Raw genomic sequence first — 24,527 nt, forward strand, 5'->3', positions numbered from 1 at the left:
ATCCCATGGCACTTATCGTAAGAGTAGGGGTGTTAACCCCGGTGTCCTGGCTAAATTCCCAATCTGGCCCTCAAACCATCACGGGCACCTAATAATCCCCAGTTTATAATTGGCTCATTCATCCCCCCTCCTCCCCTGTAACTATTCCCCAGGTCGTTGCTGTAAATGAGAACGTGTTCTCAGTCAACTTACCTGGTAAAATAATGGATAATTAAATTAAAATAAAATTGTGCATATCCCTGGGGTAGGGGGTTTTGAGTGTTAGTGTTCTGTCCTCCCCCTCCCAGGCTGTTGGTCTGGAGTAGGATTAGTAAATAGTGGAATGGGGTTGTATTAATTTTTTTAGAGAGAGGGCTAACAGTTGGCAGGGTAATTTAGCCTTTTCCCCAATTTTATAGTACCGTATCAAAAACCATTGAATGTCGGTAGGCCGTGAATTGCCTCACACTCCCTCCAGTACAATAGGTGGCGGTGTAGGCACCTTAAATTCGATGCAATCCGGACAACACAATCCCAAAGAAGAAGAAGAAGAATTGTTTAAAGACAACCTGAGTGAACTACCTTCATTTCGTCCACCATCGTTGGCTCTGCATTGTAAGTGAATATGGCAATGCTCTTTGGTATGGGACATTATTGTCGCCTGGCAGGACGAGTTATGCGCGCACTATCCCGCAGACAAACGCGTGGTACGCTTCTTCCAGCGACAAGATGGTATAGCACCCAAACGACTGGCGATAGTGAGTATAAACTTGCACTGCGACTGCAAGGGCCCACTGAGCGACGGGCCCTTTGCTATGCATTAGTTTTAGCGCATAGCACATTTGAGGTCCGAGCAGGGGAGATTGAATAATAACAACACTGACCACGTTCTCACGACCACCTACTTGTAATTGCCTTGACATCCACACGTGTGTAGACGATCTTTTTTTTGCGTCAATTAACTTTTAGTTTTGAAATCTGACATTTTACCAAGTTTACAGAATTTACAACAGAACAGTTTTGAAAAGTTTGGTTACATTGTGTTTGGAAGGGCAAGTAAACTGCATTTCAGCTTTCTATAGTGTAGTTGAATACTGTAACTCAAATCGGTTTGATGGTACATCACTGGTTACTTGTCGGCCACATTCCTGATCCTCTGACGGTGGCCAACTTCAAACAATTATTTTTTTGATAGGTGGCTGCCAGTATAGGAGATGTGTCATGCCGATCATAATTACCCGACGTCCTGCCAGCTACGGTGACCCTGTGTTGATTAACAATGTTATTTCAAAGGTTTACAACGTAGATTTCAATTATCGACAGGATGTCACTCTGTTTTGGCTTGTTATGTTGTATAACGCTTTGGGTGAGTTAAATAAGTTTAATGAACAATTTATTAGCCTGTTATGCAAGATAAAGGGAATATTTATTTAATGTTTTTAAGATATCGCATGGCATTTGTCTCCACTTTCACCAAGCAATGGCCTATGTATTTGCTGTCTAGGGCAGGGTTTCCCAATGTCCTTGCACTTTGTTTTTTTCACTAGCACTACACAGCTATTTTCAAATAATCAAAGATTGATGATTAGTTGGTTATTTGAATCAGCTGTGTAGTGATAGGGCAAAAAAACAAATGTGCACATCTGGCAGTGGGGGCCCAGGACAGAGTTTGGGAAACCTTGCTCTACAGAACATTCAGCAGTTGTCAGTATCTATTAATCATTTCTGATGTTCTCTCTGTAGAGCTGCAGTTTAAGCTGGATGACAGGACAGCCCACAGCAGTCTGGACCTCTTTAAGAAGGACACAGGCGTCATCTACCGCATCTTGGGCATAGACCCCAGCCATGTCCAACAAAACCCTGAGCGCTTCCGGGATTGGGCCGTGGTGTTCGGAGACGGGCAAATCACAGGTGGCCGCCACTACTGGGAGGTGACGGTTGAGAAGTCCTCAGAGTTCCGTTTGGGTGTGGCCTTAGTGGCAATGTCAAGGGATGACTGTGTAGGCACCAACAGCTCCTCCTGGGTGTTCGGCTACGTCCAGCGTAAGTGGTTTGCAATGACAACCAACCAGAGGGTGCCGGTGACTCTGGTGGGGAAGCCTGACCGCGTGGGCATCCTGTTGGACTACGAGGCCGGCTTGATAAGCCTGGTGGACATCCCAAAGGCCAAGGTGATCCACAGCATGAGGGCCATGTTCAAGGGGCCTCTCTGCCCAGCATTTGGCTTGTGGGATGGAGAGCTGCTTACACACTCAGGTCTGGGGGAGCCCGAAGGCTTGAAGTGAAGCCTCTCTACTGATGGCAATATGGTAGGGAGGTGGTTAGGGAGATAGGAATGGCAATGTACATTCTGACAACTTGGTTTTTGTAAACTGAACACTTACAGCAGGCAGCACTTAAATGTTTTTCTAATCTCCTATGAAAAGCAATATTCTCCATCAGGATTTGGAGAGCAGGGAGTTTGTCCAGTGTATCATTTCACTGCCGTACAGACTCGGGCAAACTCATCACAATAAGCTATTTTTTTGTTACCTCTTGTGTAATATTTTGAAATATTCTGAAATAAATGGCAACAATATGAAGCTGTCTTGTGTGTAACGAGATCATTAGGTACTGGGAATGTTACTGTTGCTTGAAGTCCTGACATTCTCCATTCTCTTGTCAAACTTGAATTAAACCATGCCTTTTTTAGCCTTTTGATATGCTGAACTTGTATGCCAAAATAAAAAGTTGCACATTTTCACTCATTTATTTACAGCAGAGCATAACATGGAAATCAAGCTCACATTGACAGTTTAACCTGAGGAAGCAGTCTGTAAAACAGCAGCACTTAATCACAGTAAGAAAATCCTGGCTGTGTATCTTAGTTTTGATGTTATACAACCAGTCTGTTCTGTAGTAAATAGACAACATTCATGTGCATATAACAGGAAATGCTGATGAGATACTATCATACATGAATATTCATTAGTCTGAATCACTCATCACATTTAGACATGTTTCTATGTTAAGTATTCACAAGGAGAGAAGACCAGAATTAAAATGGTTATATCCCATCCTCACAATACATGGCTTATTCATATCTTAACCTGCTTATGAAACTGTTCTACTTCCTATTGAGGTAGATTAATATATACATTTCCACTTAATATATTTATAGCCTGGTAATGTTATGCAGTGTAAAAATCCCTTAAAATATTAATGCTTCATACATGATTGAAAACATTGTATAAATCATACACTGGTAATTTTGAGTAAGGACAAAGTGTGTGTACATATAAATCAATAGCTGCCAAGTTCATCTGAGTGGTATACTACAAAGTAAGTGCAATGCCTTAGCCAACTAACTTGCCAAAATATTCTGAAATAAAAAATGTTTAAAGATGAGCGTGAAATGCGCATGGTCTGACTGACTCGACAATCAAAAACATACCTAAGTTTAGCTTTCTTAATGAACCAGAAAAACAATAGTTATTTCTGGTTGTTAATCAAAGTTAGCTGGCTAATGCATTGATCCTGCTTTTTAGTATACCCCTCTGACTAGCAACTGATCACTTGTTGGTGTCATATCAGCTTTATACAGTGCTACAGTGATTCTGTCCACTCCTGACTCCTAAAGCTTTTATGTGCAACAACCTGGACAAAGAAAGTGTGCATGGGACCTTTATACATAGTGACGTGTGACCATATCAACTATACTCACTCAATTAGCTACAACTCTTCATGACTCTTGGCACAAAAGGGCTGCATTTTATTACGAAACGTTGTCACCTATCTACCTGAGAAGAGGTAAGTTCACCTGCTTTCTGCCATATTGCTTTAACCAACCCAGTCTTATCAGATCTGTTATGGGGAGTGCTAGTGAACAAGGATATTGGGGAAGGGCACAACTATCTGGAATGAAACTGCCAGTGCCTCTTGTATTAAAATACAATATGGTTAGACATCTCTCCTGTCTAGCTCAAACCACAACCTTCACTGTCTAATTTTCTCTGGTCTTCGGTTTTTGACTGGGACCCATTACTGCATAGGTACATCTGCTGGTACTCCGTTAAGACCGACACCACCCCGTCCCGACCAAACTGCCTGGCGTCATCCAGGGGTGTGTTTCCCCACCTGATAGAGAGCGCGATATAAGCAGTAATGAAAACACTGAAATACTGCTGCAGAGGCAAAGGAAACAAGGGATGGTGTGCTAAGTAATGCTCTGACTGAGTCTCAGAACAAATCAGGTCATAATGGCCCTCGACTAGTCTGGTGTAGTTGGGTGATTTTAAAGGCCTGGACACTTTTAAAACCACCAGTCTCCATTATGCATGCCTGAAGGACCTTTACAATGGAACATCTCTCAAAGATGTGTGAATTATTAAAAGTGACATGCAGATGATGGGGTGGTGTCCCTACCTGTCCTTTATATGGGGGTTCACTTTACACATCTCTGTTAGGAAGATCACCGCTTCCACATGACCTGAACAAACAGGAAGGAAGAATTCAATCTCAATATACAGCAACCAACTATGCATTCACATATCTATAGTTATCCCAGCGAAGCCATCCACTCCAATTAAACCAAAGCAGACACACTTGAATTACAACTCTGAACAATAAGGTGAAGTACATGCTATGTGAGAGAACAGTTTTATCCCTGAAAAATATGTAGGTGCACCTTCGGCTGATGCCACGTGGAGACCTGTACGAGAATCATAGTCTTTCTCTTCCATGTCCACAGCCGAGAGAGCAAACCTAAAGGAGAGGACATGAGCGAGAGAAGGAAGAAAAAAAAGAGCATAGCGAAAGGTTAATTGGAATGACAGATGGTGTAATTATGAAGTTAACTGAAATTGATTTGATACCAGGGGTGGTCTGTTCCATGCTGCACATAAATTAATTATTGAAGCCATATTCTTCTTGCCTATCTGGCGCCAGTGCTTTCTTATGAAAAGGCAAAATGCATTTCTGGTAAACCAGAAAGACCAACTATAATAGTTTATATAACTATCCCAAGATTCTGGCTTTACCTCCTCAGGGCAGAGACATCACCACTGTAAGCTGCAAACATCAGGTTAACCACTGACTTGTTCTGAAGGGTCAGAAGAAAACATCACAATTATGGGTTATCAACATAGAAGGATATTGAAGCACAGCGATGTTTCAGAAATTGTGGCGGAAGCATAAACACTAAACATGAATGTTCCCAAGAGGTATATTTGAGAAACATTTAGTATACTTAGGGCCCGATTCTGAATTAGGAAATTATGCCTTTATTATGCACTTCTCAGTAGTTGGTATTCAGACTTACCGTATTAAGGTGTGTAATGGGCATTGCAGGCGTGGCTCCCTTGCACGCTCTGAATAAATGTAATTCAACCGCTGAAAACCCTTCCACTTGCTGGCCAACAGATTTTCTATTAAATACGGTTTTCAGTACATTTATCTTAAGCCATCCATTTCAATACGATGTACCCACAATTAGAATTTGTCGAGAGACTAGAATACATCAAGAGAACGGGTTCAGAAAATAAGGATCAATGACATAATACCATCTATGCATCTTGGTCTTAGTTTCAGCACCAACTGGTAGATCAAAAATACTCAGACCTTGTAGATTATTTAGGCAAATTTCAGGGTTAGGAAAGTATGTATGAAACTTAAAATAAAAACAGGTTTGGAGAGCCTGAAAGCTGTTATACTCAAGTTCAATCCATGAAATCTTGTAAAATGAAAAAACCAAGTTAACAATGGGAGCTGAACAAGTCCTATAAATAAATCTAAGCCAAGGTTCAGGCCTACAGAAGCCAAGGTTCAGGCCTACAGTAGCCAAGGTTCAGGCCTACAGAAGCCAAGGTTCAGGCCTACAGAAGCCAAGGTTCAGGCCTACAGAAGCCAAGGTTCAGCCCTACAGAAGCCAAGGTTCAGCCCTACAGAAGCCAAGGTTCAGCCATACAGAAGCCAAGGTTCAGCCCTACAGGAGCCAAGGTTCAGCCCTACAGAAGCCAAAGTGCAGGCCTACAGAAGCCAAGGTTCAGCCCTACAGAAGCCAAGGTTCAGCCCTGCAGAAGCCCATCGTTTGAGTGTCCAAATTATTTAATAGAAATTCCGGCTGCAACATTGATAATCAATTAAAAAGGGATTTAATATTCCCTGCTATTTTGTTTTAATTATCATTTTGGAGGGTGAGGGTTACATGCTTGTTTTTTTTACGCTTGGGGAGGGCCAAGTAAAAATATATTTTCCTCAGGGGGAGGTATAACTTTCACTCCCCTAGCTCTTATCCGTGTATAAATGACAGTGCATGGACAATGCTGTTATTTCTATCAGAAAAAAAGAAAGAAGATGCTTTTTCCACTTGGAACCAGCAGGTTCGCTCAACCTTACTCATGGTTTCCTCGCACGTAAAGGTGGTGGAATTACGAGGGAATTAAGTCAAGGTCAGAATATGGCTTATCTGTAGACACACCTTTGCCACACCTTCATTTCTTAGCTCTCCAACCCAAACTAATAGTGGTTGACTTCAAGGTCAGAATATGCATTGAAAGAAAGGTGCATAAAAAGGGAATTAACGTTCAATTTTCACACTCTTAATGCAGGACCTTAGTGCCTGTTCTATCCCTTACCCTATCATCAAGTGAGAGTCTGCGAGGGTCCAGCTTCCTTGCAAAGTGTCTCAGGTTGTCATAATTGTGGAAGTTGAAGAGAGATACCAGCTCCTGATCAATCAGCAGACAGAATGGGAAAATGAGACAGATTTATCTATTATTCAATGTTCTATTCTTTTTTAATCTTCCAAATTTACAATGTATAATACAGAAAAAAAGATATACACTCAGGTATGACATTGACATTACTTTTGATATATCAAAAAACAAGGTAATCAACAAGAATAAATATCTACTGCTGGGTATGGTAAAAACTTATGTCATAGGGGATTGAAATTCTTCTTGTCTGCATACCTGACAGAAGTGAATGCCTCGGACACTATTTCCGACACGGTCTAAGGGAGGAGACCAACACATTATTCCCATGATATTAGGGACCACCAGCAGCACGGCACCCGACACGCCAGATTTAGCAGGCAAGCCCACCTGGGAAAAAAGAAGGGACAAAAAGCAAGAATGAAGTTAAGTGTGACACTTACCTTGTCTCATCTATTTTAACTGCATTGATCTGACAACACAGGATAGGTGAGAGCAACATGGCACCTCTGAGATAAAGGGGAACGTTCTATTTTACCACATACAGTATGATAAACAAAGATATTAGATAAATGATGATGAGATGGGGATGTCTCACTTTCTCTTCCGTCGCTGTGATAAGGCCACCTCAGGTCATTGACCTCTGTCTGTTTCTCAGTGACTCACATGGAAGGCGAACTGGCCAGAGAAGTCGTACATTCCGCAGGAGTGCATGAGGCTTAGGGTGTTCCGCACAGCCTCCGCACTTAGCACCTGCTCGCCTGTGATTGGACAGATGCCCCCGTTGGCCAGTGTGGCGGCCATGACACAGCCTGATTCACAGGTCACCTCAATGGAGCACAGCTGAGAGGAAAACAGAACAGTTGAGACCTCTGGTTTATTGTACAGTCAGGTTTGAGAAGTAACTGATGACATGTAATCTGTTATTATAACATAAAAAAACAGTAAATGTAATCTGTTACCAGCAAAATGATTGTAATCAGATTACAGATACTTTTGAAAAACTAGATGATTACTTACATCAGAAAGAATGTTTGTAAAAAAATACATTATTACACCTTTTTGTTTTCTCAATGACATTCAATTCAGCATTGAATGTCATGGGAAAGGGTTACGTTTATTCCACCTGAGTGAGTCTGACCATAAGTCAGAGACCACTATAATGATGCACCAAATGCATTTGATGGATCCTTTAAGTATTTTTCTAATGCCTCTTAAGGGGAAAGTAATCCAATAGTAACTGAAAGTAATCAGAATATGTTACAGAGTTTGGACAATCCATAAATTATGTTTCTGATTCCAATTTTGGACAGGTAGCTAGTAACTGTAATGGAATACATTTAGAAAGTAACCTTCCCAACCCTGTGTACAGGGTAGTACTTTACTCACATACAGAGTGTTTCCACCAGAGACAGCAACTATAAATACAACAGCAAATCTCTTTAAACATGAGTCTCACCTGGAAGTAGAAATCAAGGGCTGCAATCATATCTGCATTCTCAGGAAAGCACTACCAGGCAAAATGAGAGAGAGGCCACAGTTTCAGGACAGGTAGTATAACTTATAGTTTTAGAGTTTAGAAATTGGTTTAACTATTGGGAAGACTCTGTGAAGCTCAAACACTCACTTTTTTCTCCTTCAGGAAGTAACCAATAGCAAAATTCCTATCCCCGGTCTCCTTCTCTGATTGAAAACTTTGAAGGCAAATACATAGTGGGCTTCAAAATTACTGGCACCCCTGACTGGCAATGCACAAACAATACTTAAAAAAATATAAACAATATAATTATAGAGATAAACTCAAAATATGAGTTTCTCAATGTGAGAAATACCGTACTTTATTCATGTTTCAATGGAACCCACCAATATCCTTTATTGATGTAAAAAATGTTTTTAAATCCATGTCCTCCAAATCAAGGTTTCACAATTAATGGCACCCTGAAATAATATTGTAAATAACATCTACCAAAAGTAAATCAGGAATTAAATTCCACTTATTTAAGTTGATCTAAGCCTTAAGGAACTATACTGAGTCATTACATCACTTCCTGTTTCACAAGGGTATAAAAATGAGGTAACACACATGCAATATCCCTTTGTCATCCAACATCATGAAGAAAACAAAAGAACTGATATGGACAGTTAAAAAGCTCACGGGTAGAGGACGCAAATACATTTTGCCCTCCAGGATAGGGAGGAGGATGGTGAGAGAAGCAACAAAATCGCCAACAATCACTGTGAAAGAATTGCAGGCCTTGGTGGCATCTCAGGGTCACCAGGTTTCAAAAAGCACCGTCAGACACCACCTCCACATCCACAGGCTCTTTGGAAGGGTTGCCAGAAGAAAGACCTTAATGACCCCAAGACACAGACGCAAGCGTTTGGAGTTTGCCAAACGTAATTTAAATTATGACTAAAAGACGGTGCTCTGGTCAGATGAGACCAAAATTAAATGTTTTGGTCAGATACAGCATCGGCATGTTTGGCGTCGAGATGCATGCAAGGAGAGGCACCTCATACCCATGGTGATATATGGTGGTGGGTCAGTGATGTTTTGGGGCTGTTTTAATTCCAGAGGTCCAGAGGCACTGGTTAAGATTGATGGCATAATGAATTCCACCAAGTATCAGGCAATTTTGGCTGACAATCTGGTGGCCTCTGCCAGACGGCTGGGCCTTGGCCGTATGTGGACTTTCCAACAAGACAATGACCCAAAACATACCTCAAGATCCACACAGCAATGGTTCTGTGACAACAAAATCAATGATCTGCCATGGCCATCTCAGTCGCCGGACCTCAATCCAATCGTACAGCTGTGGGATGAGTGGAAGAGGGCAGTTGATAAGCGCAAACCCAAGAATGTGAAGGATCTTGAAAGGATCTACATAGAGGAATGGTCCAAAATCCCTCCAAATGTGTTCCTTAACCTTGTCAAACATTACAGGAAAAGCCCATGCTGTTATCCTTGCCAGAGGTGGTTGCACTAAGTACTAAATGAGGAGTGCCAATAATTATGAATCCTTGATTTTGGTGAAATGTATTTTGTATTAAATTATTGTATGATTTTGGTTGGTTCCATTGATGTTGGTTATTTGAGTTTCTCTCTATAATTATATTGTTTATATTTTTTAAAGTATTGTTTGTGCATTTCCAGTCAGGGATGCCTGTAATTTTGGAGCAAACTGAATTAAAAGCTGTTTATCACACCACAAATTACACTTACTGTATGGTCTGAAATCTTTAATAATTTTATTTTCATACTATAATGTTCAATTTGACACTCACGTAGCGTTGCTGAAGCCCACATACTCTGTGCCTGCCATCTTCTTCAAGTATTCCATTACCTACGATAAAAGATGTCAGTTTTTCCATTACATTTTACTAATAAGAAGTAATTGTAGACATGTCAGAAGTCTGAAACTCAAAGGATACTCACATAATCAAACCTCTCTGCCTTATTTGAGTTAGGCTGTAAAGAAGAAGAAGGAAATCCCTTTATTACAGTGTTCTTGTGCTGAAGTAATTTTGTATTGACACTATGCAGAGAGCTGTTCTGTCCCTAGGTGGCAGTGTTTGTGTATTTTGGCACCAATGGTACAGTGTACTGGTGAGTCAGACAGATTCTGGGTGGGTGTGCAGGGTAGGATTAGTTGCGGTATCCGTCTGTCCGTCCGTCCGTCTGTCTGTCTGTCTGTCTGTTGTGATGTGTATAACATGGGCTAGAAGCTCGGGGCAGATTATTGCCCTGCTTAAGTTTCAGGGTCCAGTGAAAGATCACCAGCAAGTCGCTAAGTCACCAAAACGGGCAGGGACTGGTACTTCCCCGTTGAGTGGTCCTCAAGGAATAGATTTCTTCAAATGTGGTGCGACCCTGGGCTTATTGGTCAGTGATACTCTGATGAAGTGCTCCTGAGTGATGACACATCTTTCCACTCATAACTTCAGAGAGTTCTGCGCTCTCTGAAAGAGAGTGAACTTTGCGCAATATTTATGAATGAATTGCATAAACTCCAAATAAAACGTGCTAGGAATGCTACACTTAATTGGAGGTGTACAAGTCCTTCCCTCAACTTGCCCAGTGCAGTATGGGCTATAGACTATTAGCCAATGAAATGACTCATCCATCTCGATCTGTTCTCTCTTCCTGTACTTAAAGTTGTCAAAGACATACATTATAATACTTATGATTGTCAGACATAAACACACACCCACCCACACAATCACACATACAGTCTCTCACCCACAGACAAACACGCCTTTTCTTCCCAGCTGTCTCATTGGCCTGTCTAACACATACACACATCCTGTCAGTCCCACCCTCACCCACTAATGTATGTGACCTGAATGGCCTAAGAGGCAGCTGGTGAAGACAGGCAGCTAGGCAGGGAGAGGAAACCACAGCAGAATAGAGGTCCATGTCTTTATAGAGGACTGCATTCTTTCCCCACTGCTGTATCTGTTAGAATGAGGGCAATGCTGACTGATAGGGAGGGTTGGCGAGTCAGCTGGAGATAGTTTACTGACCTCTGTCCACACTGTATTGGGCCATAGGGTGAATTGGTCAATGATTGAGGGTGGTCTGACTGTGACACTTGGCTGTACTAGTTACGACAGATTTCCTAATTTCGTGTATATTTGATATTATTTGGTGTACAACAGCTTGCACTCATTGGCAATGCTTAATCTGGGTGCATGTAATGTACTCCTGATACTATTTAAGTTAGCTAGCAAAGATTTTATCTATCCTCTCATTCTAAAACCTCATGAAAGGTTATGGGAGATTATAACATCACCCAGGAATCCCATTACCTTGAGCATAGAACTGATGACGATAGCCCCCGCGTTCACCATAGGGTTGTGTGGTTTATCTGTCCAAAGAGAGAGAGGACAATGTTATCACTGTAGTGCACTCCACCACCATATAACCTAAAGATATGGCCGCTTTACAAAGTGAACACGTATGTGCGTGCCAGAGGTGAACATGTGTAAAGACACCTAGTCAGCCGTAGCCAGCTTAGAGGGAACCTGCAGATAAGCTGTCTTGACTGGTTAATGATCAGATGTCCTGTTCTTGCTTGTTCCTGCTCTATCGACTGTATCTCACCAGTCAAGACCTACAGCATATTGTAATCATTGATCAAGTCGATTAGTAATTTCCCTGTTTCTCAATCACCTCCCACTGGGCAAAGACTAGTTGAATCAATGTGGTATCCACGTCATTGCAGCCAAAAATAATAATTGTGATGATGCTGAATCAATGTGGGAAAAGTTTTTTTTTGTTGATTTCATGTTGAATTCACGTTAGTTGACAGAAAACTAATTTCAATCAAAACTAGACGTTGAACTGACATCTGTGCCCAGTGGGCTGTAGTTGCAGAGAGGTTGGTTGTCTTCTCTTTACACAATTGTTCACTGAAATGTGTAATTGTTTGCTTCCAGTGTAATGAACTATTCACTACCCTACGATTGAGTTAGCTTAGATCAGGAGATAGGGTCAGAGATATCATTGAGTGTTCAATGTAAGACAGTTTTTTCCTCAGTACTCAGATGCATTCAAGTGTGGGGCATCTATACAGAAGTCAACACAGAGACATGTAGTAGGTATGTGAGCCCAGCCATAGGCAGAGAGGGATAGGGTTAGGGTTAATCTCTCTCACCCTCATCATTCAGTGACAGCTGGTTGAACTTGAGTCCGCTAGGCTCTTTGCCCACGTAACGGTGCACATGCTCAGTGCCGATCTCGTGCACAGCGATGGCGTACTCCAGTGGCTTCACACATGATTGAAGACAGAATGGAACCTTGGTGTCACCTGCAGAATGTCTGCATCACACCAGCAGGGGAGAGATCATGGGACAGTGAGGGCTGAGGTGACAACAGACACAGTGGAGAATTCTGCATAAACAAGGTGGGCAGAGACTGACAGGGTAAGATGAGGGGATGACATGTGGACTGCGTGTTCAAAGCTCTTAATTTCAGTAACATGGGTTATGTGTCATGATGGAGGGCAGTGGTGATATACTGTAAAAAGAGACTATGTACATAGATAAGATGATGCTGTAATCTTACCTCTGCCCATCCACTGTGCATAGAGACACTCCCCACAGATTAGGGCTGAATTTAGCCAGTTGAGGAATGTAATCTGCTACCTAAGGAAAGACACACAAAGGAATGGATTGGATGAGTGTAATGTGTGCCAAAGGCAGGTACAGTGCATTCGAAAAGTATTCAGACCCCTTCACTTTTTCCACATTTTGTTACGTTACAGCCTTATTCAAGAATGAATTAAATTAATAGTTTTACTCATCAATCTACACACAATACCCCATAATGACAAAGCGAAAACAGGTTTTTAGATATTTTTGCAAATGTATTGAAAATAAAAACAGAAATACCTTATTCACATAAGTATTCAGACTTCCACCAATCCGGACTTTATGGTAGAGTGGGCAGGCGAAAGCCACTCCTCATGCAAAGGCACATGACAGCCCGCTTGGAGTTTGCCAAAAGGCCCCTCAAGGACTCTCAGACCATGAGAAACAAGATTCTCTGGTCTGTTGAATCCAAGATTGAACTATTTGGCCTGAATGCCAAGTGGCACATCTGGAGGAAACCAGGCACCGCTCATCACTTGGCCAATACCACCGCTATGGTGAAGCATGGTGGTGGCAGCATCATGCTGTGGGGGTGTTTTTCAGTGGCAGGGACTGGGATCAGGATCAAGGGAAAGATGAACGGAGCAAAGTACAGAGAGATCCTTGATGAGAACCAGCTCCAGAGCGCTCAGGACCTGAGACTGAGGCAAAGGTTCACCTTCCAACAGGACAGCGACCCTAAGCACACAGCCAAGACAATGCAGGAGTGGCTCTGGACAAGTCTCTGAATGTCCTTGAGTGGCCCAGCCACTCATACCCAAGAAGACTCAATGCTGTAATCACTGCCAACGGTGCTTCAACAGGATCTGAATATTTATGTAAATGTAATATTTCCATTTTCCAAAAAAACAAAACTGTTTTTTGCTTTGTCATTATGGGGTATTGTGTGTAGATTGATGATGATTTTAATGGGTTTTTTATTTATTTTTAGAATAAAGCTGTCATGTAACAAAATGTGGAAAGAGTGAAGGGTCTGAATACTTTCCGAATGCACTGTATGTATAGTACATGTGTATGTACATGTATGTACAAATGTAGTGTGTGCATGGCTTCATTCAGTACGCGCGTGTGAGTGAGATTATTTTAGCATATCCTCATGTGGATGTGTAGGTGTGTAAGTGTACAGTATGTGAGAATGCTTTTAGCGTGTGAATTCCAATGTACATAGTGCAGGCATCCTAACAGGACTCACGTGTCCCCCCTCCTGCCTTTGGCTACTGTAGTACAGATGGTCCATGTTGGATGCAAACACCTCAAAATCTGGGATGATGAACTTCCTCCTGAACGCCTGTGTCAGCAACAGGATGTTAGCACCCACACACCTGAAACACATCACAAATACAGAAATATCACATGTATACTTTGTTTATTACATAGGTAATGTCTCAGTGTGGCTCAGTTGGTAGAGTGTGGCACTTGGAACAATAGAGTTGTTGGTTCCATTCCTGTTGAGGCCAACCGTGGGAAGATGTTTTGCATTGGGGGTGCTGGACAAAGAGGGGATTGGGGGTTGCTGAGGAGAATTTTTGTCCGCTCACACAGGAGTAATAAAGGCCTAGTTCACACAGGATTAATATAATTGCGTATAATTGTATTTTTATTATAATTTAATTTCTTTATTATATATATATTATATATTATTTCCATTTATCATGGGGTGCACCCCTACTTCCCGTTGCTGTGTCTAGCGATAACCACTGCTGAGTCCGCAACAACCAGCTGTTCTGGTTTTTAGGGGAAATGGAAAGAGAGCCTGTGATGCGACTTCCACTTTTGGACGTTAACAAGGTGACTCTCCATCTTAACTCCTCCTCCACATTTACTGGGTTGTTTGAACAGCGCAGAAGAAAACCTCCCCCAACAGTTTATTTTCTTCTTGTCAAAACCAGTATGTAGGGGATCTAGTTTCAGGTGTTTCTTTTACGCCTGCGACTTTAGATTAGCCTAGCGGTTTGAGTGTTGAGCCAGTAACTGAAAGGTCTCTAGTTCGTAATCCCTGAGCCGACAAATTGAAAAACCTGTCTAAGTGCCATTGAGAAAGTCACTTAACTCTTACAACCCTACTCTCCGAAGGTGTCTCAGGGAGTGTTATGGATATGTAAAAAACATGGTTTTCCAATTCACACGTGTTTTAATATACACTTGTGCAAATATAAGCACCCACCAAATTATTATAAATTACCATACAAAAAAGATTGTTAGTTTAGATTATTTACAGTATATAGTATTACTACTGTATTAATACACACAGTGACCTTTAGCCCCGATACACGGCTGCTGACTCATATGCGGCGTCTAGGAGTCAGCCATGTATCAGGGCTAAGTGACCTATAACAATGGAACAGACACACTACTGATTCTATGATGAAATCCTTAATGACATCAACAACATAAAACTGGACCTCAACTGGGACAAAATGAAATGCTGTCAAGAGACAGCCTTTCATACTGTAGATACGCACCTGTACCATTATATATTAACAAAGCACTAAGTTTAGTAAGCACTGAGGTGATCTCAGCTGGGTTGAGCTGAAAGATCCGCCCCCCGTTGCTTGTTAATACACAACTTGTTTAGAGTTTGGGGCACTGGGGAGGCTAATATAGGGATTGCAGAATTTATACATTCACCAGAAATGGGAGATTTTTATTTCTATTGGTCTTTTTCCAGTGACCACCTCAGAATGTTCCTCATAATGGGAAAACAATATCTAATCACAACACAATATTGTTATTCTCTTCTCCATGACTTTATTTGTGTATTTGGGCCTAGTTTCTAAATAATACCAAGTACAACACCAAGTCTCAATCCAAGTTGAGCAAAAGGACAGTAGATATGCAGTGTTCAATCACTGAAACATAGTTATTAAATGTAAGAAGTCCACCACACAGGACTCAGTGACCCACTACAGTAGCATGCCAGAGTCCAAATCATCACTGCATTCATTAAGTTAGGTTTGCCAGTTAGGAATGAATACTGTTTGGACAGCAGTCTAGACTCCCTCGGAGCTTGCTGATAAACTGAGCTCCTAATACAACTGGCACCGTCTGCAGTTCACCCACTATGATGGACTTTCATTAGCTCCCGTCCAGACTTAAGCCCTGCACAGATGTCATACTCCAGAGCTCTCTCTCTCTCTCTGCATGTCACAGAGTGTGAGTGTGTGTGTGTGTGTGTGCGTGCGTGTGTGTGCGTGCGTGTGTATGTGTGTGTGTGTGCCATAAATCGACAGATGCTGTCACTCTGTCTTTCTCTTACATTAACCCCAACCCAAACACTACAATACAACCACAATCAAACATCCTTGATGCTTAATCTTTCCCAACAAATATCCACCTGTCCACTGTAGAGGCATGCAGAGCGGACACAAATACACTCAGAGATAGTGAAAAACAAAGTCTTGGAAGTTTCTAGTAAACACTGGGGGCAAAGATAGTTCCTTCGCACAGTGAAATACCATAGAAATGTCACTTTCATAACATTGCCATGTAAAAATGGGATTGTGTGTGGTGTTTTGCCAATCAGCCAGAAGAATGAGAATATGGTATGTGTGATAGAGTAAGTCATAATACATTATGTTAACTGTCTGAATTAAAGAATCATAGTGTTTGTCAATATTCTCTCTATACCATCCTACTAACGTTACAGGATGTATATGGTAAGATGAAAGTGAAAATGGAGCATAGCTCACTTCCTGAAGAGTTTCTGGTCCACCATGACTGTTCCGGCAGATTCCCGCATGGCCAGGCGCAAATGACGCATACAGTCCCTCAGCCTGGGATCAGATGTCCACAAACCTGTGCTCTTCAACGCCTGAAGGAAGGAGAGAGGAACATTTAGAAAACAAGAGTGAGAGATTTATTTGAGAGAAAATGAAAAAGAAGGGAGAGGAAGGGAAGAGGGAAAATGGGCATGGAGTCATGGAGAGCTGATCCAGAACTGGGATAGCATCTCTAGGGAAGGGTGATAGATATTTGAGATCTAAGAAAGTTGGTCCCGATGTTGGTCCTAATAGAGTACTAAGGGCTGTCAAATGATTAAAGCACTTAAATCGAGTTAATCGCAGGATTGAGCTGTAATTTAAGATTTTTTTAATAAGCATAACAAGAACGTTTTGATTTTGTCCAAAGTAATGGTTAGCAAAAAAACAAGTAATTTGATCAAATACACTTTCTTTAACCTTAATGTGAACTTGTTTTGAAATTGCATTGTTGTTTTTAGCACTATAGATTACGTACAGTATTTTGGATGTTTTCAGTGTATTTTGAATTGTATTTTATTGAATTTTAGTATTTTGAACCAAAAAAATGATGCGCTAAAATTACAAAAACTTAACTCAGGTTAACAGATTGATTGAAAGAGTTCTTATTTTATTCATGTTTTGGTACATAACGATAAGGATATGTATAGGTTATTAATAATAATTGAATTGATCACTTTGGGTGACATTTCTTTAGCTATAGAAGGACTGAAAATATACAGGACTACAATAATTGTTTAAGTGTGTCATATTCAATACCTGAATTGGAACAAATTATGATTTTATCTGACTACAGGCACAAACCCTGTTTTGCCATTATGTGAGCAGCAACAAGGGTTCTAGCAGTCCTGTAAACAGCCCTGAAGGAGGAAGGTACATATCTAGTGTTTGAAATCCCTCCCCTAAGCCAACTTCAAGTCATGCCGACAGCTATGTGCAACGTGTGTCTATTTCTGGGGTATCATGTACATTGACAGCAGACTTGCCTCATAGGAGGGTTCAGACAGTTATTTTCAAGCCTGTGTGTCTGAGCAATGCTTTAATGAGCAACACACATTGCTTGGACTGTTGTGTTCAGTTATTTTATGTCCTTGGTCACATAGGATAGTGGCTTTCATGAAAGCCTGAAGTGATATTCAGACATACTGTATTGGACAGCAGCATTCAAAGCTATGTTTGCTGGGGGCAGTACTGGGTGTTTTTCCATTCCTGACAGAAACAAAGATGACAGAATTTTAGAGCTTTTGAGAAATTGAGTTATCAGATGAGAGAAGTACTTCAATAACACTAGTTAAGTAACGGGGCGGCAGGGTAGCCTAGTGGTTAAACCCCCGAGCTGACAAGGTACAAATCTGTCGTTCTGCCCCTGAACAGGCAGTTAACCCACTGTTCCTAGGCCATCATTGAAAATAAGAATTTGTTCTTAACTGACTTGCCTGGTTAAATAAAGGTAAAAAAAAAATAAAATTGCTCTATGAGAACTAAATATAACCTCACCACACAAAGAAAGGATCCTGTTTCCTGGTAGGTCTGGGAAAGGTGTAAGCCCTAATTAGCCTAATCTATTGTGACAGTATTCTGTAGCCACAGCTACTGTTCAGTCAGTCCTTCCAATGTGTTTTAGTCAAACTCCTTTGTGTCACTGTACCCTGTCATGCCAAACACATACAGCACAACATGACAATAAATGACAGATCTCCCTCCTCAAAACTGAGATCAATCAAAGGTCAAAGCAGATGGCATCCGTGTAGTCACTAGCCACTTCTCATATGTATATGTATATACTGTACACTATATCATCTACTGCATCTTGCCATCTTTATGTAATACATGTATCACTAGCCACTTTAAACAATGCCACATAATATAATGTTTACATACCCTACATTACTCATCTCATATGTATATGTATATACTGTACACTATATCATCTACTGCATCTTGCCATCTTTATGTAATACACATGTATTACATAAAGATGGCAAGATGCAGTAGATGATATAGAGTACAGTATGTATCACTAGCCACTTTAAACTATGCTACTTTATGTTTATATACCCTACATTACTCATCTCATACGTATATACTGTACTCTATACCATCTACTGCATCTTGCCTATGCCGTTCTGTACCATCACTCATTCATATATCTTTATGTACATAATCTTTATCCCTTTACACTTGTGTGTATAAGGTAGTAGTTGTGGAATTGTTAGGGTAGATTACTCGTTGGTTATTACTGCATTGTCGGAACTAGAAGCACAAGCATTTCGCTACACTCACATTAACATCTGCTAACCATGTGTATGTGACAAATACAATTTGATTCGATTTTTAGTAGCACCTGTACAGTTCTTTAAAAGGTACAAATTATGTAAGAATATCAAGCATTGCATCATTCTGAAATAAAACTGGGCATACACGCTGTACTCTGAATGCTCTGGTTGAGGTACAACTTTGTGTTGTTCAACTGCTTGAGAACGCAGTGCCCAGATACAGTAGTTATTTTTCATATCATATGCTCCCTTACCTCTGACTAACCACTAGAAATGCCAGTGCATCTACCCAACCCCAGTCTAACCTCAGTGGTGGAGCGATTGGCAGACCTGGGGGTTTGAACCCTCGTTTCCAGGGGCAAGGTGTAGTCCACTGGACAAAACTCCATCACCCCAATTATGGTGAATTATGGTGTAAAAGCACGGGGAGTGGTCGTGGACACTGGACACAGAGTTTCTTCACACATCATAAAATGCTATGTTCAGCGTGTGTGGGCCTATGGACAAATGTGCTTGTATGATATTTTCATCAACTGAGCTGAAACTTCTGTACGTGTTCTAAATGATGGTGTAAAAGCACGGAGAGGGAACAAAAAGTCTCTTCACGCATCGTAAAATGACTGGAGGTCATGTGCTTCTATGACATTCTCACCAACTGAGCTACAACTTCTGTGATGTTCTTCTCGACTCATGTACCCAACATTCCAGAGGCGACTGTTGCTTGGGAATGGCTGGTGGTCATTGGTGAGGTAAATACGTTTGTTAACACCTAGTTTGAACTTGGTTTCATTGGTGAGGTGATGTCAGAGCAGTTCAACCACCGCCTTTCTAACCAGGTTATACTTGAGTTATCATTGATTAAGACGCCAATCTTTTGGGGTTTAAGAGGATTCACGTCTAGCCTCAACGACGAGGCCACACCTGTCTATTAGTCATAAAGTTACACATGGCGTTTCCTCAACACTTTTAAACCTGAGCCTGAACTGGGCTGGTGACATGGTGTGATGGTGTGATGGATTCCTGCCTGGCTCGTCTTACACTCTCTGGGGTTCGATCGGTATGCATTTAGCTCAAGTGAAAACAGCAAGCCCAAAGGTCTCTTCAGGAACTAGAATGTGTTGTTGTACAGGCAGTACTGTATCAACTTTAAAAGGATGTTGAGGAATGTCAAGGCAACTGTCAATACAATCAGAAAAAAAGGCCATTCCAGATTTATTTTAAATAGGTTAAATAACCTGTACTGTATATGCAGTTGAAGTAAGATGTTTACATACACCTTAGCCAAATACCTTTAAACTCAGTTTTTCACAATTACTGACATTTAATCAGAGTATAGAAATCCCTGTTTTAGGTCAGTTAGGATCACCACTTTATTTTAAGTATGTGAAATGTCAGAATAATAGTAGAGAGAATGATTTATTTAAGCTTTTATTTCTTTCATCACATTCCCAGTGGGTCAGAAGTTTACATACATCAATTAGTATTTGGTAAGTAAGTTGAGTGAATTTGGGCCCATTCCTCCTGACAGAGCTGGTGTAACTGAGTCAGGTTTGCAGGCCTCCTTGCTCGCACACGATTTTTCAGTTCTGCCCACACATTTTCTATGGGATTGAGGTCAGGGCTTTGTGATTGCCGCTCCAATACCTTCACTTTGTTGTCCTTAATCCATTTTGCCACAACGTTGGAAGTATGCTTGGGGTCTTTGTCCATTTGGAAGACCCATTTGCAACCAAGCTTTAACTTCCTGACTGATGACTTGAGATGTTGCTTCAATATATCCACATAATTTTCCTTCCTCATGATGCCAACTATTTTGTGAAGTGCACCAGTCCCTTCTGCAGCAAAGAACCCCCACAACATGATGCTGCCAGCCCTGTGCTTCACGGTTGGGATGGTGTTCTTCCGCTTGCAAGCCTCCCCCTTTTTCCTCCAAACATAACGATGATCATTATGGCCAAACAGTTCTATTTTTGTTTCATGAGACCAGAGGACATTTCTCCAAAAAGAACGATCTTTGGCCCCATGTGCAGTTGTAAACCGTAGACTGGCTTTTATGGAGGTTTTGGAGCAGTTGCTTCTTCCTTGATGAGTTATGTCGATATGGGATTCATTTTACTGTGGATATAGATACTTTTGTACCCGTTTCCTCCAGCATCTTCACACGGTCCTTTGCTGTTGTTCTGGGATGGATTTGCACTTTTCGCACCAAAACATGTTCATCTCTAGGAGACCAAACGTGTCTCCTTCCTGAGCGGTATGACAGCTGCGTGGTCCCATGACGTTTATACTTGCGTACTATTGTTTGTACAGATGAACGTGGTACCTTCAGGTATTTGGAAATTGCTCCCAAGGATGAACCAGACTTGTGGAGGTCTACAATTTTTTTTCTGGGGTCTTGGCTGATGTCTTTTGATTTTCATATGATGTCAAGCAAAGAGGCACTGAGTTTGAAGGTAGGCCTTGCAATACATCCACAGGTACACCTCCAATTGACTCAAATTATGTCAATTAGCCTATCAGAACATTCTAAAGCCAGGACATCATTTTCTGGAATTTTCCAAGCTGTTTAAAGGCAGTCAACTTAGTGTATGTAAACGTCTGACCCACTGGAATTGTGATACAGTGAATTATAAGTTAAATAATCTGTCTGTGTCGTGCACAAAGTAGATGTCCTAACCAACTTGCCAAAACTATAGTTTTTTAACAAGAAATTTGTGGAGTGGTTGAAAAACGAGTTAATGACTCCAAGTGTATGTAAACTTCCGACTTCAACTGTAGGTTAGGTTCTACATAGTGTTACACAGTGAGAGAGGATGTGATGAGATGGAGACTCACAGAGACGAACTGAGAGACTGAGATCATCTCTTTACCCTCTGTGATGGTGTAGAAAAGAAGGTCCATCCCAGAGATCAAGCTGTTCCTGTGAAGCCCAGACAACACAGTGCACCATGTCACAACACTAGTGTAGGTCTTACAGGGAGGGACATTGTTGAAGATCACCACTGCATACACGTTTTACACTGTGTTTTGATTGTGTTGACTCATCCGTAGAACTTTCCTTAAGACATGCTGTACATGTGCAAAGGGGCACTTAATCATTGACAGCTGTGTATAAACAAATGTTCTGTTTTTCTTTTCACCCCAGCACCAAAAGGAGAGTGAAGTAGGGTATGTAGGGTAGTGTAGTGTAGGCCTAGTGTAGTGTAGCGTGCTGAAGTGTAGGCCTCGTATAGTGTCGGCCTAGTGTAGTGTAGCGTGCTGTAGTGTAGTGTCAGCCTAGTGTAGTGTAGCAGGCTGTAGTGTAGTGTAGCGTGCTGTAGTGTAGTGTAGTGTCGGCCGAGTGTAGTGTAGCAGGCTGTAGTGTAGTGTAGTGTCGGCCGAGTGTAGTGTAGCGTGCTGTAGTGTAGTGTTGTGTCGGCCTAGTGTAGTGTAGAAGGCTGTAGTGTAGTGTAGTGTCGGCCTAGTGTAGTGTAGCGTGCTGTAGTGCCGGCCTAGTGTAGTGTAGCGTGCTGTAGTGTAGTGTAGTGTAGTGTCGGCCTAGTGTGGTGTAGCAGGCTGTAGTGTAGTGTAGTGTCGGCCTAGTGTAGTGTAGAGTGCTGTAGTGTAAGTGTAGTGTCGGCCTAGTGTAGTTTAGAGTGCTGTAGTGTAGTGTAGTGTCGGCCTAGTGTAGTGTAGCGTGCTGTAGTGTAGTGTAGTGTCGGCCTAGTGTAGTGTAGAGTGCTGTAGTGTAGTGTAGTGTCGGCCTAGTGTAGTTTAGAGTGCTGTAGTGTAGTGTAGTGTCGGCCTAGTGTAGTGTAGCGTGCTGTAGTGTAGTGTAGTGTCGGCCTAGTGTAGTGTAGAGTGCTGTAGTGTAGTGTAGTGTCGGCCTAGTGTAGTTTAGCCTATAGTAATGCAGTTCATGTTAATATCAGCTTTCAAACCAATTCCACTGACTACTCAGCTCCAAGTTCTTAAATGGTGTCGTAGACTACCATTCTTCCACGACAAATTCCATAATTCTGTTTTTTGTTGAGGGTGGTGGAAAATGCTGTCTCAGGCGCCACTCCAGAATCTCCCATAAGTGTTCATTTGAGTTGAGATCTGGTGACTGAGATGGCCATGGCATATGGTTTAAATCATTTTCATGCTCCTCAAACCATTTAGTGACCACTCTGCCCTGTGGATAGGGGAATTTTCATTATATGTGGGCATAGCCATGGTAGCCAAAATAATGGCCTGCCCAGCCTTTTTATACATAACCCTAAGGACTATGGGATGTTAATTGCTTATTTAACTCAGGAACCACATATTTGTGTAAGCACTAGCTTTCAATACTTTGTATCCCTCATTTACTCAAGTATTTCCATTATTTTGGCAGTTACCTGTATATACTGTACATATTCCCTTATTGGTAGATAATGTGACTGAGTAAGTATGTACCTGCACTCTGTTTGGTCCAAATCATTGACAGCTTGATGATGTTGCTGCCTGTTGTGGTGCAGTGCTGCGCTCGTGCAGAACAGCTGAAAGGGTTGCTGGCTCCTGGAAAATACATTGCTGTCACTCCCAACTAGTGCGGAGTTGACAGCATGTTTGAGCAGTTGTAAAACTCCCGCATTAGTAATCCGCAGACGTTTCAGACAATGCATTATTAAAGGGTGGATCGCAGCCAAAAGAAATATAGCGCTGGGTTAGGTTAACAAAGTTCAAATAGAATAAAAACTGTATAGACATCAGATCTATGTCCAGTGCGTCGTTCTTCGGAGGCTTTATATCATTTGTTATGCATGCTAGCACAAGGACATGATACTGTCGCGTGGGGGGTGGCGTAGTGACTGGCAGAAGTTGGTTGACAGATGAAAGAGGCCAGTGACCAATGACAGCTGAGACCAGACCGGGAAGAGAGTGAGACATTTACTATCTTTTTTTTATTTATTTATTTATTTATTTATTTTTTTTTATTCTTTTTTTTAATTATTCTTTTTTTTTTTTATTAACAACAAATCAATACATAAAGCACATGAGGGAACACAAGCATACATAGATTACAAACAATGGACAATCGAGCTAGGGGGTACAATATCACATTACAATTACACAAGGACCTTAAGGGACATGCATATACTTACAATTCTAACAGCTTTTTTGTTAGTAGAGCATTTAACCGTCTTAAAATACAGTTCAATTTATTTTTGTAGAATACGAAAATGTGGTTTTCTGTTTGTAAATTTACATTTGTGTATATGAAATTTGGCCAAAAGAATAATGAAATTAATTACATAAAAATGATTCCGCTTATTTCTATTGTATGTAAAGAATCCAAACAGTACATCTCTCCACAATAGTGTAAAATCTTCATAAATGTGTTCAATTATAAACCTACTGATGTCTTGCCACAGTTTTCGTACATGCATACAATGCCAAAAAAGATGCACAACTGTTTCTGGGTGGTCATTACAAAAGGAGCAATTTGAGTTGATGTTTTCCTTAAACTTCTTCATATAGTGGTTGGCAGGATAATATTTATGAATAATTTTAAAGGAAACTTCCTTAATTTTGTTAACAAGTAGGTATGTTTGTGGCAACATCCAAACTTTTTTCCAACAGGAGACATTTACTATCCATGGCACAGGTATGATTTCAATGACGTGATTGAGTGGTACATTACAAATCTAATTTTAGGCTACTTT

At 41.2% G+C, this 24,527-nt stretch overlaps 2 protein-coding genes across 3 annotated transcripts; one reads left to right on the forward strand and one right to left on the reverse strand.

Moving 5' to 3' along the window:
- The first annotated feature begins 524 nt into the window (after positions 1-524).
- LOC118359674 (SPRY domain-containing protein 4-like) lies at positions 525-2,718 on the forward strand. Of its 2 annotated transcripts, none has more exons than XM_035738280.2 (2): positions 525-737; positions 1,723-2,718. In XM_035738280.2, exons 1-2 carry the CDS (start codon positions 605-607, stop codon positions 2,262-2,264), a joined length of 675 nt encoding a protein of 224 aa, XP_035594173.1. In that variant the 5' UTR covers positions 525-604; the 3' UTR covers positions 2,265-2,718. The 2 variants fall into 2 exon arrangements, with proteins under 2 accessions (XP_035594173.1, XP_052338006.1); XM_052482046.1 differs by lacking the exon at positions 525-737 and adding an exon at positions 1,175-1,345.
- Positions 2,719-3,185: 467 nt separating this feature from the next.
- On the reverse strand, positions 3,186-23,631 carry LOC118359672 (glutaminase kidney isoform, mitochondrial-like). Its single transcript, XM_035738275.2, has 18 exons — positions 23,278-23,631; positions 21,694-21,778; positions 16,514-16,635; positions 14,017-14,146; positions 12,739-12,818; positions 12,329-12,492; positions 11,481-11,539; positions 10,108-10,140; positions 9,957-10,015; positions 8,299-8,365; positions 8,131-8,181; positions 7,338-7,514; positions 6,930-7,061; positions 6,594-6,686; positions 4,998-5,059; positions 4,646-4,722; positions 4,384-4,447; positions 3,186-4,095 (listed from the first exon to the last, which is right to left on the reverse strand). The coding sequence occupies exons 1-18, from the start codon at positions 23,484-23,486 to the stop codon at positions 3,936-3,938; spliced, it is 1,824 nt and encodes a 607-aa protein (XP_035594168.1). The 5' UTR covers positions 23,487-23,631; the 3' UTR covers positions 3,186-3,935.
- Between the last annotated feature and the right edge of the window lie 896 nt (positions 23,632-24,527).

Source organism: Oncorhynchus keta, chromosome 27 (genome assembly GCF_023373465.1).
Source record: "Oncorhynchus keta strain PuntledgeMale-10-30-2019 chromosome 27, Oket_V2, whole genome shotgun sequence".
NCBI lineage: Eukaryota > Metazoa > Chordata > Actinopteri > Salmoniformes > Salmonidae > Oncorhynchus > Oncorhynchus keta.

Excerpts from the sequence above, each read along its gene's own strand:
- LOC118359674 (XM_052482046.1), top strand. The coding sequence starts at position 1,201 with ATGCCGATCATAATTACCCGACGTCCTGCCAGCTACGGTGACCCTGTG. Across the intron at positions 1,346-1,722 it reads TATGTTGTATAACGCTTTGG|AGCTGCAGTTTAAGCTGGAT; the intron begins GTGAGTTAAATA and ends TTCTCTCTGTAG.
- LOC118359672 (XM_035738275.2), bottom strand. The coding sequence starts at position 23,486 with ATGCATTGTCTGAAACGTCTGCGGATTACTAATGCGGGAGTTTTACAA. Across the intron at positions 8,366-9,956 it reads GTGGGCTTCAGCAACGCTAC|TTTTCAATCAGAGAAGGAGA; the intron begins GTGAGTGTCAAA and ends TTGCCTTCAAAG. Across the intron at positions 4,723-4,997 it reads GATGTCTCTGCCCTGAGGAG|GTTTGCTCTCTCGGCTGTGG; the intron begins GTAAAGCCAGAA and ends CCTCTCCTTTAG.